At 39.5% G+C, this 17,404-nt stretch overlaps 1 protein-coding gene across 1 annotated transcript in view; it reads right to left on the reverse strand.

Moving 5' to 3' along the window:
- Positions 1–462: 462 nt before the first annotated feature.
- LOC309498671 (cytosolic phospholipase A2 gamma-like) overlaps positions 463–17,404 on the reverse strand; it is a gene marked incomplete at its 5' end in the record, with an annotated part of 34,059 nt that continues 17,117 nt past the window's right edge. The window contains 5 exons of the mRNA XM_082169514.1: positions 463–748; positions 828–993; positions 3,632–3,786; positions 3,863–3,964; positions 5,032–5,160. Of these exons, the coding sequence (XP_082025640.1) occupies positions 588–748; positions 828–993; positions 3,632–3,786; positions 3,863–3,964; positions 5,032–5,160 (713 nt within the window). The 3' untranslated portion in view covers positions 463–587. The remainder of the gene's footprint in view (positions 749–827; positions 994–3,631; positions 3,787–3,862; positions 3,965–5,031; positions 5,161–17,404) is intronic.

Raw genomic sequence — 17,404 nt, forward strand, 5'->3', positions numbered from 1 at the left:
AAGAATGACAGCTAGTGGTCGAAACAGGTACTGCAGTATTATTCAAAATATCAGAGATCGTGGTTTCTCCCGCCTCCTGCTCCTCAGGCTGGACGGCGCTCACTCGGGTTGCCAGTTTGAGCACACGCAACAGGAACGAGCGCAATGGACAATGAAAATTGGCAACGTGCAGTATCACAGACCAAAACAAAAAGAAACATTCCAGCTTGGAAATACACATTAAAGTAAAATATCTCACTGTAGAAGTGTTTTTCAGAGAAACGAGTATGTGAACTTAGCATGTTTCCCAAATATCTGAAAACATATTATGGTATTTTTATGCTTTAGTAGAGTGAAAACGTTACATACAGCACCTTTAATGATCAGCTGTTTATATGAACAGACCGAAACATGCAAAAACTATTTAACATTAAACAGAAAAAAACATCATGATTGGCTTATTGCGCCGTCCACATGTTTTCATGCACATTTCACATGCGTCAAAAATATGTCCACATTAAGTGTAACTGGAATTTACATTAAAACAAACATTGAGGGCTTTGCCGCCTTGTTTCATAACGCTGCACACCACTGATATTTATTATTCATTATTTGTGCATTTTTATGGCCAGATGAATCTGCTCCAGCAGATTATCTTTGTTGTTTGTGATGTTTTTCCCAGCGACCTCCATCAGTTCAGTGATTATCTTATCGTCGCTGTAAGGACCTTGTATAGTGGTATATTTGTTCCTCCACTCCTCAATTTTATCTGAAGAAACATTAACACTTAAATCAGAACACAGTTGATATTTCAGTTTTATTCAGGACATTGTAAGATCATAACTTGCCTCCACAGTTGACCACATTAAAGAGAGGGATGTGGATCACGGTTGGAGTGTTTTGGCCTTTGAACACATAGAAGTCCTTCGGTTTCTTTATGTCTTCACTGGGCACGTTGACCTCAGGGAAAGGGATGTTTAGTTTCCCGCACGTCTCAGCAGCTTCCCTCACCGTCTGCAGTGGAAAAGCATCACATTATTGTTTGATTAAAAGGGTTAAACAGACATTTCAAGTTTAAATTTAAAGTATTCACCAAAATCGTCAAGATGAGAAACCCCCTTTGAGATAAATGAGAATGCTAACGGACAGCACTCAGGTATTATAAATAAATATGGTTAGATGAAAACCCATGCTTTTATTTTTAAATGGTTTTCTTTCTTGTTTTTTGACATACAGCATTTGAAATGATCTGTTAATGTTTATTTTAGATTAGTCTGAACTCTGTCACTATGAATTTCATGAGGAAAAAAGCAGCAAGATTATTTAAAAAAAAAAAATCTCCTGTTGTGTTCTACAGAAGAAAACTTCTATGAGTGAATTCTCTGTGCGTATAATACCAGAGCCCGTCTATGGAAAGCCTGGCCACTCCCTATTAAGTCCTATTGTACCGAATTTTGTAGTTCCACCAGAGTTCCACTGGGGGCGATCGCCCATGAGTGCAGAATGAATGGGAGTCTATGGGGCTAGACGGCTAAATTTGTCTCTTTCACCTGATTGCCGTTGAGAAATCTCGGATTTGATTGTAGGTTTTGCAAGTTCAACATGGGTTATAGGTCAAAAGTTGAATGAACGAGTACTTATGTCCTTTCGATTTCTTACAGGTTGAGTTGTTGTTGCCCATAACACGCTAGCATTCTGCTAATGAATGCTGATTGGTCAGTGAAGGACTGATTATGACCAGAGATACAGCTTGATGGCATCGTGTGTGTGTGTGTGTGTGTGTGTGTGTGTGTGTGTGTGTGTGTGTGTGTGTGTGTGTGTGTGTGTGTGTGTGTGTGTGTGTGTGTGTGTGTGTGTGTGTGTGTGTGTATTTTCGGCGTGGTCTTTAAAAAACAACAAAACAAAAACTCTTTAGCACGTGTAGTTACCTGTGTCAGCTGTGTTGTGTAGTTACCTGTGTCAGCTGTGTTGTGTGTTTACCTGTGTCAGCTGTGTTGTGTGTTTACCTGTGTCAGCTGTGTTGTGTGTTTACCTGTGTCAGCTGTGTTGTGTAGTTACCTGTGTCAGCTGTGTTGTGTGTTTACCTGTGTCAGCTGTGTTGTGTAGTTACCAGTGTCAGCTGTGTTGTGTAGTTACCTGTGTCAGCTGTGTTGTGTAGTTACCTGTGTCAGCTGTGTTGTGTGTTTACCTGTGTCAGCTGTGTTGTGTAGTTACCAGTGTCAGCTGTGTTGTGTAGTTACCTGTGTCAGCTGTGTTGTGTAGTTACCTGTGTCAGCTGTGTTGTGTGTTTACCTGTGTCAGCTGTGTTGTGTAGTTACCTGTGTCAGCTGTATTGTGTAGTTACCTGTGTCAGCTGTGTTGTGTAGTTACCTGTGTCAGCTGTGTTGTGTAGTTACCTGTGTCAGCTGTGTTGTGTGTTTACCTGTGTCAGCTGTGTTGTGTAGTTACCAGTGTCAGCTGTGTTGTGTAGTTACCTGTGTCAGCTGTGTTGTGTGTTTACCTGTGTCAGCTGTGTTGTGTAGTTACCTGTGTCAGCTGTGTTGTGTATTTACCTGTGTCAGCTGTATTGTGTAGTTACCTGTGTCAGCTGTGTTGTGTAGTTACCAGTGTCAGCTGTGTTGTGTAGTTACCTGTGTCAGCTGTGTTGTGTATTTACCTGTGTCAGCTGTATTGTGTAGTTACCTGTGTCAGCTGTGTTGTGTAGTTACCAGTGTCAGCTGTGTTGTGTAGTTACCTGTGTCAGCTGTGTTGTGTGTTTCCCTGTGTCAGCTGTGTTGTGTGTTTACCTGTGTCAGCTGTGTTGTGTGTTTACCTGTGTCAGCTGTGTTGTGTAGTTACCTGTGTCAGCTGTGTTGTGTATTTACCTGTGTCAGCTGTGTTGTGTAGTTACCTGTGTCAGCTGTGTTGTGTAGTTACCTGTGTCAGCTGTGTTGTGTAGTTACCAGTGTCAGCTGTGTTGTGTATTTACCTGTGTCAGCTGTGTTGTGTAGTTACCTGTGTCAGCTGTGTTGTGTAGTTACCTGTGTCAGCTGTGTTGTGTAGTTACCAGTGTCAGCTGTGTTGTGTAGTTACCTGTGTCAGCTGTGTTGTGTGTTTACCTGTGTCAGCTGTGTTGCGTGTTTACCTGTGTCAGCTGTGTTGTGTGTTTACCTGTGTCGGCTGTGTTGTGTGTTTACCTGTGTCGGCTGTGTTGTGTGTTTACCTGTGTCAGCTGTGTTCAGCTGTGTTGTGTGTTTACCTGTGTCAGCTGTGTTGTCGATGCCTCGAGAGAAAAGAAAGTGCAGAGCACAAAAGCACCAAAGTGACTGAAGGATTGCCGTAAAGCAGTATCTCTGGTCGTACGATGTGTATGACGTCATTGACACTTTAAAATAGTTTTTAAAGCAAATAAGTGACTCTAAAAAATCTAACACCCAGCAACGTGTAATTTCTTTGCATCTCCTTTCGAATACAACATTAAAATTACTAGACAAAAAATTATATCCTGAGAAAAGTGGATTTTGAGGGGTATAGCTCCATAGACCTCCATTCATTCTGCACTCGTCCTGTGAGCGCCCTCATGTGGAGCCAGAGTGGAACTGCAACCAGTTCAGAAGCCGGAAGTTTACTGAGAGTGGAAGTTCTCCCCTTATTACACATTCTCTGATAATACCATGAAAGGATCACCGTCACTGAAATCCAGTGAAATGATGAGGTCGATGTCTCTCTCTTCTCTCAGCACTGAGAAGTAGGGGGAGTTCAGCAACAGTCCAGCGTCTATATAGTCTCTCGTCTCACTTTCCAGAAGAGTGGAGGGCACTGCTTTATCTGAGGGATCACAGCATTATTATATTATTCACAATGAATTTCCAGTTAGCATCTGTCTATGAGTTTCTGTTCTCACCTTTCATGTTGTAAAGAAAGTCATATTTCCTGCCCCAGATCCACTGAACCATCCAATCAAAAATACTCTTCCAAAGATCTGTAAAACAAATACGCAGTGGTTCTTAAATTCAGTAAATGGTTCTGATACTGTTTTATATTCTGTATATGTTTTTAGTTGACATATTAGTAGACATGTTTCATGATAGATTCTTCAGATTTAAAGTACATCATTGTTTGTCTAAAGGTTCTTCTGTGGCATCAGTCTGTTAAAACCGGTTTTGTTGCCCTAGTAAAAAAAAAAACTATACCAAAGTATATTTTAAATCTATTAACATATTTATTGAGATATCACTTTAATACTTACTGATATAAAAATATAATTCAACTTTTGGAGTATTTCTTTATTTCTCACTGCATATTTCGTATTTAATATTATGCCTAAAATGTTTTTTGATATCATTATTAATAAGGATTGTATGATTGCTGTATAATATCAGTTTTTAAATGCATGATATTTAAAGTGTACTTAAAGTATACTTACAATTGTTCCACTTTAGCACAATCAACTATACTTAAGTATATCTCGGACCTCAGCACTATTTCCTCACAATTAAAGTGCATTGAGTATGAAATTAGTTGTTCTAGTTTAGCAGACTTTAAGTATACCAGTTTGGTATTCCAAAAGTACAATTGCAGGGTATTTTTATTAAGCAAATAAATATGTAAATGTATTTGTAGTATACTTAGCACAAAACAATGTATTTCAAATACATTTTAGTATATTTGTTTTTCACTAAGATGGTGCTATTGGAAGCTTTATGGAATCTTACAGTAAAGCACATTCGGTTTATGCATTAATCTGGCTAGAAAATCAAAAATGAAGTACATTATACAAATCAAAACATTGTAAAGACAGGACAACCTACCAAAATGCTTGAAACTGCAGCAACGACTCAAAAAATTAAACACATCCTCAGTGTATTGTTTCATAAACTGTTTTGCATCAACTATTTTAGCGACTTTCAATTGTTCCGTTTGAAAAATCAGCTGATGTTTGCCTTCAGAGATCTCTGAGAAAAGAGGAAAGGATTACTGTTTCATCAATTATTTGTAGTTTATTTTACTGTTTAAATGTTGCTGAAAGGCCATTAAAGATACATTTTCCAGCACACTTTTGTGTATTATTACCGTTCAGCGCTGTTCTGATGCATTCATCAAGAGCTGACGGATCTTTGCCATTCAAAACCGAGAGATTCCTGTCCACGAGATCAATGAGCACCTGGTGACATTCGTCTGTGGGAGGGGAGTTTGACTCTTCTGAAGAAAACACACCTTGAACAAACATGAACACAGGGCAAAATGTCTTGTATATCAAGTGCTTTCCATCCCCAAATTTATGACATTCAGATATCAGGTGTTTTCAGGTGATAATCATCTTTATAGCTCACTTTTATTTGTCATCATTAAAGAGTTTAACTTTTTATTCCTCAGCAGGAAGCATGAATGCATCATTAGACACAAAATAATAATAATAATAATAATTTGTATTTATAAAGCGCCTTTCCCAAGCTCAAGGTCGCTGTACAAGAAGATTACAAAAACGCAGCATTGAGCATTAGTATGCATCACATAGGACATATATACATATACAATATTTTGGGGATATTTAATTTAATTTTATCAATCAATAAATTCCACTAGAAACAAACCTTGTTGTATTATTTTAATTTAATACTGTGAAGCTGCTTTGATACAATCTGTATTGTGAAAAGCGCTATACAAATATACTTGACTTGACTTGACTTGACAATATACAGTAAGAAAAAAGCAGAACACTAAACAGAGGAGGGTTGGAAATACTGTAAGAAAAGATTAAAAGATTAGATTTAGATTTTAGTTGAGTATATAGTAGAAGTGTAATAAAGACTTAGAGGAAGAGAATTCCAGAGTTTCGGAACCACAGCACTGAATGATCTTCCACATATACCACAAAAGATTAATCAACTTAATCAACAATACGTCAATAAATAAAAGCTGTAATAAATGCTTTACCTTCCCTCGTTTCCGTACGCATCATCATTTCTGTTTGTGTTTTAGATTTAGCTTTTAAATGCTGTAATAACTCTGGGGGGGAAATCAAATAGAATTAAGGTTCACATGATAATGAAATGACTCTCAGCTTTAGACAGAACTGAATCTTCAGAACAAATGAAGTTGCACCTTTAATTTTTTCCCAAAGGATCTCGACTCTATCAGCTAATGCGCTGCCGCACAGACCTGCAGAAAACACAGTTAAGCTTAAAAGTGTTCACAATAAACAAAAATGTATTATTTTTAAAATAAAATGCATAATACAAACAGTCTGATTTAAGCTCTTATTGTTAAACAAAAATAATCTTTCCTTTAAATCACTGTGTAATGAGAAGGTTTATGTTGAAAAGCAGCACCTCAGTGTGTTGGTGAAATTGCTTTTTTAATGATTTTTCAGCATTTCTGCCTCGTTGCTTCTGCTGCTGTTTGCGTTGGTGTGCGTCTGAAAGCTTTGTATATCTTTCTGTTTTGAATCATTATTTACTATCATTCCTTGTTGTTTATACTGCTTAATATAACTTACTCAACATCACACATTAACCTGACATAGCTAGCTTCAATCTAAATCGTTATTTCTAGCACAACACGCTAGCAATTCGCTAGCCTGTTAGCGTGCCATCCGCGCGCTCTTTTATTTATTTATTTTTCTCGCTCACGCCTTTTACGAGTCTATCAAACAACTTAGGTGAGTAGGATCAGTCAACAAACACGGTAAGTCATGTCATCTTTTCCTCTTATTGTTACTTGCACCTCATGCAACATGTTTAGCATATCCTTCTTTGTCAGCAAAGGATTTACATGTGATAAATGCAGGTAGATAGTAAAACTGACGGGGAAGATTTCAGAACTAGAGACACGCATCCAAACTTTAATCGAAGATAGTAAGAATGCAAGGGCTTTAGATACTGCTTTGGATGCGACTCGCTTAGTGAACTCTGTACATTGTTCGGTTCCGGCTGAAGTAGAGCCCATGCAGCAGGGCAACTGGGTGACGGTGAGACGCTGTAGTCGCAGGACATGATTGTGCCCTAGTTATTGGCGATTCTATTACACAGAAAATGAAAATAGAGTCACCAGCCACCATAGTCACATGTTTGCCGGGAGCCAGAGCGCCTGACATCAAAGCAAATTTAAAAGTACTGGCAAATGCTTATCGTAAATTCTCTAAGATTATTATTCACGTCGGCACAAATGATGTTCGACTCCGCCAGTCGGAGATCACCAAAATTAATATTAAAGAGGTGTGTGAACTTGCAAGTACGATGTCAGGCATTGTCATTTGCTCTGGCCCCCTTCCTGTTCGCAGGAGTGATGAGATAGTCAGTAGACTGTCCTCACTCAATGGCTGGCTGTCGAAGTGGTGTCCGCAAAATAATATAGAATTCATAGACAATTGGAAAAGTTTTTGGGGCAGACCTGACCTGTTGAAAAGAAATGGTATTCATCCCTCCTGGGATGGTGCTGCTCTTCTCTCTAGTAATATGGCTCATAGTCTTAGAGATAAAACATGACAATCTGGGGCTCAGGTCAGGAAGCAGACAGACTGGCTAAACCGACCGTCTGCTAGCTGTCTCACGTAGGGCAGTCATGGCCTAGTGGTTAGGGAGTTGAACTGGTAACCCAAAGGTTGCTGGTTCGATTCCAGAGCCGGTGGGAAATGACTGAGGTGCCCTTGAGCAAGGCACCTAACCCCTAATCGCTCCCCGGGCGCCACACAAAGGCTGCCCGCTGCTCTGGGTGTGTGTATCCACGTTTGCAGTGTGTGTGTGTTAACTACTCACTACTCTGCTCCTAATGTGTGTGCATTAACTTGGATGGGTTAAATGCAGAGGTCAAATTCCAAGTATGGGTTACCATACTTGGCCGTCACGTGTCACTTTCACTTTCACTTTCACTTTCACCAAGGTCAGATAAATCCCATCACATAGAGCCTCTTTCACCTAGCTATCATCACATAGAGACTGTGTCTGTTCCCCGAATTTGGAAATCCAATAAACGTTTCAACCCATCTAAGGTTAAAAATTTAATTGAAGTTCAACTACTTAAAAACAGCTATAATACAGATGAGCAAATGATAAAGCTTGGGTTGCTGAATATTCAATCCCTTACTTCAAAAGCACTTATTGTTAATGATATATGATTACTGACTATAATCTAGATGTGCTGTGTCACAGCAGACACCTGGCTAAAACCAAACGATTACATTACTTGAAATGAGTCCACCCCGTAAGATTAGTCTAGATCTAATATTATCACACGGAATAAATGTTGATGCCGTTGAAATTCTGTAGCTGCAGATGACATCTCAGATCATTATCTAGTCTCGTGTAAATTACATTTAGCCAAGGCTGCAAAGCTGACTCCGTGTTACAAATATGTTAGACCTATCCCTTCTGTCACTAAAGATTGCTTTATTAATAATCTTCCTAATCAGTTTCATCATCTCAGCATCCCAGATAGCTTAGAAGAACTCGATATTGCAACAGAAACTTTTAACTCTCTCTTTTCCAGCACTTTAGACACAGTTGCTCCGTTGCGCTTAAAGAAGATTAAAGAAAATAGTCCAACGCCGTGGTACACGAGCACACTCAGGCCCTTAAGAGAGCAGCCAGAAAAATGGAGCGCAACTGGAAGAAAACAAAACTAGAGGTATTTCGCATTTCATGGAAAGAGAGCTCGATTGCATACAGAGAGGCCTTAAAAGCTGCTAGATCTGCTTATTTTTCAACCCTATTAGAAGAAAATAAACAAAAACCCTAGTCTACTACAGTAGCGCATCAGGCAGTGCATTGTAGTCTCCCTAAGGAAAAATTTTATTCATTCATTGCTATAGAAGAGGAAGAATTAGCAAAACTCATTAATCATCTAAACCGACAACATGTATGTTAGACCCTATACCGACTAAGCTATTGAAAGAGATGCTTCCAGAGGTCATAGATCCTCTTCTTACTATCATTAATTCATCTTTGTCTCTAGGATACGTACCAAAAACCTTTAAGCTGGCTATGATTAAACCTATGAAAAAAACGCAACTTGATCCTACAAAATTAGTCAATTACAGGCCGATCTCGAATCTACCCTTTCTGTCAAAGATACTAGAAAAGGCAGTATCTTCACAACTATGTTCCTTTTTAGAAAGAAATGATATCTGTGAGGATTTTCAGTCAGGTTTTAGACCGTACCATAGTACTGAGACAGATCTCATTAGAGTCCCAAATGATTCGCTCTTATCATCCGATCGTGGTTGTATCTCTCTATTAGTGTTACTCGATCTAAGTGCTGCATTTGATACTATTGACCACAACATTCTTTTAAATAGACTTGAAAATTATGTTGGCATTAGTGGAATTGCATTAGCATGGTTTAAATCATACTTATCTGACCGCTATCAGTTTGTAGCAGTAAATTAAGAGATGTCTTATCGATCACAAGTTCAGTATGGCGTACCACAAGGCTTAGTACTAGGACCACTGCTGTTCTCTCTGTACATGCTACCCTTAGGAGATATCATTAGGAAACATGGAATTAGCTTTCACTGTTATGCTGATGATACTCCGCTCTATATTTCTTCACAACCTAACGAAACCTACCAATTCACAAAATTAAAGGAATGCATAACTGATATAAAAAATTGGATGACTAATAATTTCCTACTACTAAATTCTGAAAAAACAGAAATTCTAATTATTGGACAAAAAACGTCCTCACCAGAGCATATGAGCGGAGTGGAGCGGTGAGAATCTCCGCTCATCGCTCACGGGACGGTTCACCCCTCCGCTCCCCCGCTCAAAGCTACATCAGGCCGCTCCGCTCATTTTCGCTCAGCGCTCAACGCAGTTTGCTTCGCGCTCCACTCAAATCGCCCCCCGCTCGCTCCAAAAAAGGAAAAAAAATCTACATGTATATCACTTGTAGCGGTCCCCAACCTTTTTTGCGTCACGGACCGGTTTAATATCAGACAATATTTTCACGGACCGGCCAAGGTGTGGCGGATAAATACAACAAAATAAAATGATACGAACGGCATAAAAAATGGGGTATTTTTTTTAAATAGCCTATAATAATAAACGTGAATCCAATATGTGTAGGCCATAGCAACTTTATTAGCAGCGTCCTCTAACATCGCGCCTAAAGACAACTGAGAAAGTCTGAACACAAACAAAATGTCCCCAAAAGAAAAAAAATCTCCATGTTTTCGGTGCTGATGCGTTCATGTAACATGTAAGGGTGGCGCTGCCAATAACGCACCTAAAAGCTGTCACAACGAACCGGCAAAATTAATGATTATGTATATATAAAAAATATAGCAGGAGACATTTTAATTGTTTACTAATAAACCATTTTTTTTTATGTCTGTGTCGGCTGGAAAGATGCTGACTCGCGATCTTCGCAGTATTGAACGCCCAGAAATGCACATTTATACGGATTCAAGAGAGCAGTCTGTTTTCTTTCGTTTTGAATTGTTCTGTTTAAAAGTAGACATTTCAGGCTTTATATATATGTCTCAGGTCTGTCAGGCAAGTAGGCTATACGCTGAGTTTCGGTTCATTTATGAGACAAACTCCAGGTTCACCCGCCGGCGCCTTCATGTCATGATTATCTATTTTCTAATATATTTACTTATTTATTAAATCCAGAAAACTGGTTGATGAAACACTGATCAAAATTAAGATACAATTAATACAAAACGAAATTACATTTAAAGACAGGCTTTGTGCTTTCTGTTTGAGGTCTCAGTGAAAGTTTTAAAGCAGTATTTTAGTGCCGCTGTCAGAGCGCTCACGTCCGTAACGGAGAACTGTCCCATCTGTAACATTGTTTTTTTTTGTGAAATACATTTCTAAATAAATGCGACTTATAGTCCAGTGCGACTTAGGCTATGCCTATATATGTTTTTTCTTCTTCATGGCGCATTTTTTGACTGATGCGTGGCGTGAGCGGAATTGGAGCGGGAAATAGAGCTACGCTCCGTCCTTTTGAAATTGCCGCTCTGCGCTCTGTCCAAGATCCACCCGCTCGCGCTCCCCGCTCGCTCCCGCTCCACTCCGCTCACATGCTCTGGTCCTCACGTAATAATCTAGAATACTGTCTAACACTTGATGGCTGCTCTGTTAAGTCTTCGTCGTCGGTTAGGAACCTGGGTGTGCTCTTTGATACCAATCTTTCATTTGAAAGTCACGTGTCTAGTATCTGTAAAACAGCATTTTTTCATCTTAAAAATATGTCTAAATTACACCATATGCTCTCATTGACAAATGCGGAACAATTAGTTCATGCGTTCATGACCTCAAGGCTAGATTATTGTAATGCTCTACTGGGTGGTTGCCCTGTATGCTTAATAAACAAACTACAGCTGGTCCAAAACGCAGCAGCTCGAGTTCTTACCAGACCAGGAAGTATGACCATATTAGCCCAGTTCTGTCAACACTGCATTGGCTCCCTATCATCGTATAAATTTTAAAATATTGCTGATTACTTACAAAGCACTAAATGGTTTAGCTCCGCAGTACTTGAGCGAGCTCTTAACGCATTATAGTCCTTCACGTCTATTGCGATCTCAAAATTCCGGTCAGTTAATAATACCTAGAATATCAAAATCGACTTCTGGCAGTAGATCCTTCTCCTACTTAGCACCAAAACTTTGGAACAGCCTTCCTACCATTGTCCGGGAAGCAGACACACTCTGTCAGTTCAAAGCTAGACTAAAAACATATCTCTTTGACCTAGCATACACATAACACATTATAGACTTCTAAAATTCAATGTTAGGCTACACAGATCAGGTCAGCCGGAATCGGGAACACTTCCCATAAATCCTGATATACTCGTTACATCATAAGAAGAATGGCATCTACGCTAATTTTAGTGTTTTTGTGTATCCCGAGGTTTTCCCACAGCCTGCCGGATCCAGGCTGTATCCAGATCTGATGAAGGACCTGCGCCTGGACCCGATGTCATAGCGGGGTGCTAAAGTGCCAACTAGTTTCTCCTTATGGAGGATCCCTTTACCACTCTACAGATAAAGTGTTGTTGGGAAAATGCGGTTCGCGTATCTACCCCGAAGTGCTAAAATTCTGTATCAAAAATGTTAATGCCAGACAAGTAGTTGGTTTGGTTTGTAGGGATTTAACCTGCGCACATATATTCAAACACGCATACCAATAGACTGAACTCGTAATACGCATGTGCACGCCATCAGCGTTCTCACAGGTTTCGCGTTTAAAGTCTGTGTAGAGTTTCCTGTTAAAAAGGTGTCGTGTTAGCGGCCCCTAAGTTAATAACTAATGATCGGAAGTGAATCAATCAAATTAACTTTAGCTTGAAAATAACTTTATTCAAGAACTGCTATAAAGCCAAAACAATCTCTGTTACTTTAAACTATCCTCTGTAAAGCCGCTTTGGAACAATCTACATTGTTAAAAGCGCTATGTAAATGAAGATGACTTGACATTTCTAATTTTAATGCTTTATAGTTAATGTTTTATGTTTTGACAGACCTGGGCCCGTATTTATTAAGCTTCTCAAAGTGCCCTTTTAGTCTTATGTGCTAATAATTCATGAAATTTATATCTTTCAAACTTAAGTATAAAAGCAAGTTATCACATTTCTTAAGGCTAAGAATCACTCTTTCTCCCCCGGTTATTTAAGACAACTCGAGAGGTTTAGGAGGTGCCAGTAGGGGCTTGTGAAGGCACTGAGGAGACAGAGACCAGTGCAAATTTTTCAGGCAAGGAAGAATGTTTTCGAAATGTTTGACGACAAGCAGTTAATCAAACGGTATCGTAATGTATTCTCTTGAAAATTATTTGTCAAATGTGTGTTGAATGTAAACTTTCACTATTCAATGTAAATTCATCTGAGAATATTCTTAAAATAAGGAAATCTATTCAGTAATTGGTCCATAACTATACTTTATTTTTATACTTTATTGTCAGACATGTCTGAAATTTTTCTTGCATAACAGTGTCTGTTTACAACATCCAACATACGTACATTCTACATCGACATACACTTAAACCTCACACATTATGCATTCAATTTATGTCTGTCACGGGCTGGAAAAATGGTGAAGCGAGGATTCAAGTGCAAAAGGAATATTTATTAATTAAATAAAAAGCAATATCAAAACTGCAAACAAAACCTCCCCGTGAGGGGGAGAAAACGAGACAGGCATAAAACAGGAACTAGAAACACAAGGGAACATACACAACGAACCAGCACAAGACTGCAAACACAGGGGGCCCTATTTTAACGATCTGAAACACAAGTGTCAAGCGCAAAGCGCAAGTAACTTTGTGGGCGGATCTCCGGCGCTGTTGCTATTTTCCCGGCGGGATAAATGCCTCTTGCGCCCGGCACAAATCTAAAAGGGGTTGGTCTGAAGTAGCTTCATTATTCATAGGTGTGGTTTGGGCGTAACGTGAAATAAACCAATCAGAGCGTCATCTCACATTCCCTTTAAGAGCAGACGCGCTTGTTCTAAAGCGGATTCCTATTATAACAGCGGATTTGCCAGACGCACGCCAGGAGCGGTTCACAGCCGAGGAGACCGACGTTCTCGTCAGGGACATTGGGGATGGAGAAACCCACCCAAATTAACTTCAGTTAAACAGGCGTTTGATAATTTGGGTAAATGTGTAAGTTAGATGTATGCTTTCATAATAAATTGTCTGTCTATCTATCTATCTATCGTAATAATGTATGATTTGCAAAAATTAAAACTGCTGCTTCTGTGTAGATGAGAGAATCAAAGTGCGCGTTGTGCACACGCTATATTGATTATGGCCAAGCATGCGCCCTTAAAATAGCATATGAATAACATGCGCAACACGCCACTGACTTTAAACTATTTTTTCCTGGTCTGTGGCGCAATTGTTTTCTAAACCTGCAAAATAGCACCAGGGAACGTTTGCGCCGGAAGCGCAAGTGTATTTCTTAGTTAACCGACGTGCTTCTGTGGAGGGAAAAGTCTGCTTTGCGCAGGTGCAAAATAGGAATGATACATGCGTCGATGTACAAAGTCAATTGCGCTGGGTGCAAGATAGGGCCCAGGGAGACTAAATAGGGAAGCAAACAAAAGAGGGTAACGAGAAAAGCAGGTGGGGCAAATAAATCAATAATCAGGTAACAAGATGGGAGGGGCTAGACAATAGACAGGAGACGAGGAGAGCACATGGCACAAGGAAATACATGACAAGCCATGTGCTCACAACAAACCAGACTATACACAAACACATGACAAACCGGGAGTGTCAGAGCTCTGTCACCAAACCCAGACAGAAGTGACAGAACTCTGACAATGTCGTCATCCAAAATCCCATTTGTGGCACAGCAAAGTGTTGTGAATCATCTCCAAGACTGACACTTAAGATTTAGTCCTACACTTCACTTAAATTACGACTGAGATTCTTGATAACTAACTTTTAAAAGCTGCTCTGATATGGAATTACTTTTGTGCCAATAATAATGAACGCAACTTTTCAAGAAACTAATGAACATATAATTTGAAACTGAATAAAATATCTTTGAAACTGAAAAAGAATAAATCGCAGGCAAATTTTTTTACTTCGTTTTTAATACACTGCATGTTTTGCTAATTATATCTCATATTTCTTGGGCTGGTCTGAACTTACACATGCGCTCCCAAAGTTTTCATTTACGCTTCTGAAGTTTTCGTTTACGCTCCCTGAGTTTTCGTTCGCCGTTCTGACACATTTCTCTCGTGGGGGCGGGGCTAGTAGCAATGTGTTCTCATTGGCTACTGAGTTTTTGATTGACAGCTTCTTCACCTGGAAGTGAAGACTGTTGTGTTTATGTGTGGATGTGAGCGTCTGTAATCGCAGCTTTCTATTTCATTTTAGTGATATTAAGTTTATATCTGTATTTATTTGCTGCTACACTATATTGTTGAGATGATTTCTTATAGAAGGAATAGTACAGACGAATGATATCATTATCATTAGTCATCGTCGCTATCAGGATACTGGATAGCCTACTCGTGGTAAGTCTGATATTTTGTTTTATACAGTACTTGCTTTTTTCAGGTGGAGAGGCATTTTTGAGCTCAGTGAGAGCCCATAACATTATACAGCTGTGTTGTCTTGATTTAACTTAGCCCAATCATTACATGACTTGTTTATTTACATTCGGTTACAGTCTTCGATTAGATCATATTTCCCCCCAGCCACCCCAAACAACATTGGGCTAGAGTACTGTACAGTATCTGTACTGTAGCATACAGTACAAAAAGTACTGTATCAGTCAATGACCGATGCCATAGGACCAGAGCGCTGTCAATCACTGCCTGATTCAACTTTGGCAATGTAAAGCCTTTTTTTTTTTTACCATGCCAATAAAGCTATTTAAACCGGAATTTCTCAATTGCTGATTAATTTGTATTGCGGTGTATTGCGGTACAATTGAGGTTTAATAATAAAGAACTTACTATTCTCAATGTATATATACACCTTATGAGTGTCTGCAGAATGAAGATTTATATTTAAATAGGCTTGCTTATATACATTCCTTTATTCATGAGAATCATTATACAAGTGTTTGTGTTGTTGGGGACATGAATGCAGACCTTACAGACAGTAAGTCTTTGTTTGCCAGGCATTTAGTACAGTTTTGTGATGATAATAACCTAATTTTGTCCAGCCAATTGCTTCTTCCAGCAGATAGCTATTCTTATATAAGTGAAGCATGGCACACAACATCATGGCTTGACCACTGCATTACCACTGCTGATGCCCATGCTATTTTGCAATCTATAGAAATTCTATATGGGACTTCCATGTCAGACCATGTGCCGTTTGCTGTGAAGCTTGATGTGGAAAGTCTTCCTGAGTTGATTCAGGGGGTGAATGATAGCTGCAAGACTAAATTGGATTGGGCTAAATTCACAAATGATGATCTCCTGACATATTGTATGAAAACTGAGGTTCTTTTCAGTAATATTTGTTTACCCAAGAATGCTATTATGTGCTTGGATGTGAACTGTATTGATATCTCCCACCGTGAAACCCTCTCTGCCATGTATGACAGTATTGTGGGTGCAATGTATGAGGCTAGTAGACCATACCTTGCACTACCTGTAAAAACTATCAACATTAAGCCAGGCTGGAACAGGCATGTTGAGGCACATCTTTCAGAAGCTAGGGTAGCATTTAAGGCATGGGTGCATGCAGGCAGACCTAGAAATGGTCCGATCCTTGAGCATAAAAATTTTACTAGCACTACACTCAAATATGCCATCCGTTACATTGGTAAACATGAACAGGCTATGAGAGCAAACTCAATGGCTGAGAAACTTAGGGGTAAGGATGTTAATGGCTTTTGGAAGGAGGTGAGAGCTCTGAATAGGGCCAACACATTGCTTCCATGTGTCGTGGAAGGGGTGTCTGGAGCTGAGAATATTGCTGAGCTGTGGAGGCAACACTACTCCGCCTTATTTAACTGTGTTAAAAGTGATCCCTATAGAGTGACAAATATTGCTAACAGTAGTCCAGTGATAATCACCTCCAGTGAAGTCTGCCAGGCAGTAGCACAGCTGTCTGACAAGAAAGCAAGTGGGTTAGACCACATTACAGCAGAGCACCTTAAGTTTGCTAGCCCTAAGGTGGCAGTATTGCTTGCCATTTGCTTTTCTGGATTCATGACCCATGGTCTGCTACCTGAATCTATGTTGTCTGTTACCCTTGTGCTAGTTATTAAGGACAAGTCAGGCAAGGTTGGGAGTTTGGATAATTATAGGCCAATAGCCCTAGCCAGTGTGATATCCAAAGTACTGGAAAGGATTTTGCTTGATCGTTTAGGTCCTTTTATTGGTACCACTGATAATCAATTTGGCTTTAAAGCTAAGTTTGGTACTGATTTGTGTATTTATGCTCTGAAGGAGGCAACTCATAAGTACATAAGACAGAACTCATCCATGATAATTGGGTTTATTGATGCTTCTAAGGCCTTTGACAGAGTCAATCACCATAAGCTATTTGAAAAACTGAGACAAAGGGGTGCCCCTGATAGCATTATAAGAATCCTGGCTTACTGGTATGCCAACCAGAGTATGCAGGTTAAATGGGGTAATATAGAATCTGCCACTTTTGGGGTAAATAATGGGGTACGTCAGGGGGGGCTACTTTCACCAGCCCTCTTCAACTTTTACATGGATGAGTTATCCCATCAATTATCAAGTTGCAAAACAGGGTGTATGATTGGTAGCACCTTGGTTAATCATTTTATGTATGCTGATGATTTGGCCATTTTCTCTCCCAGCAGTGCTGGTTTTCAGCAGCTACTGAATATCTGCTCTGAATATGGGGTGAAATATGATGTGTTGTACAATGCCAAAAAGAGTGCTGTATTGATATGTAGGACAAAAGGGGACAGAGATCTTTGTTTTCCAGACTTTTATCTGTCAGGACAAGTGATGAGTGTCTGTAATAAAATTAAATATCTGGGTCATTACATT

Source organism: Leuciscus leuciscus, assembly GCF_965113295.1.
Source record: "Leuciscus leuciscus genome assembly, chromosome: 5".
In the NCBI taxonomy this organism is placed as follows: domain Eukaryota; kingdom Metazoa; phylum Chordata; class Actinopteri; order Cypriniformes; family Leuciscidae; genus Leuciscus; species Leuciscus leuciscus.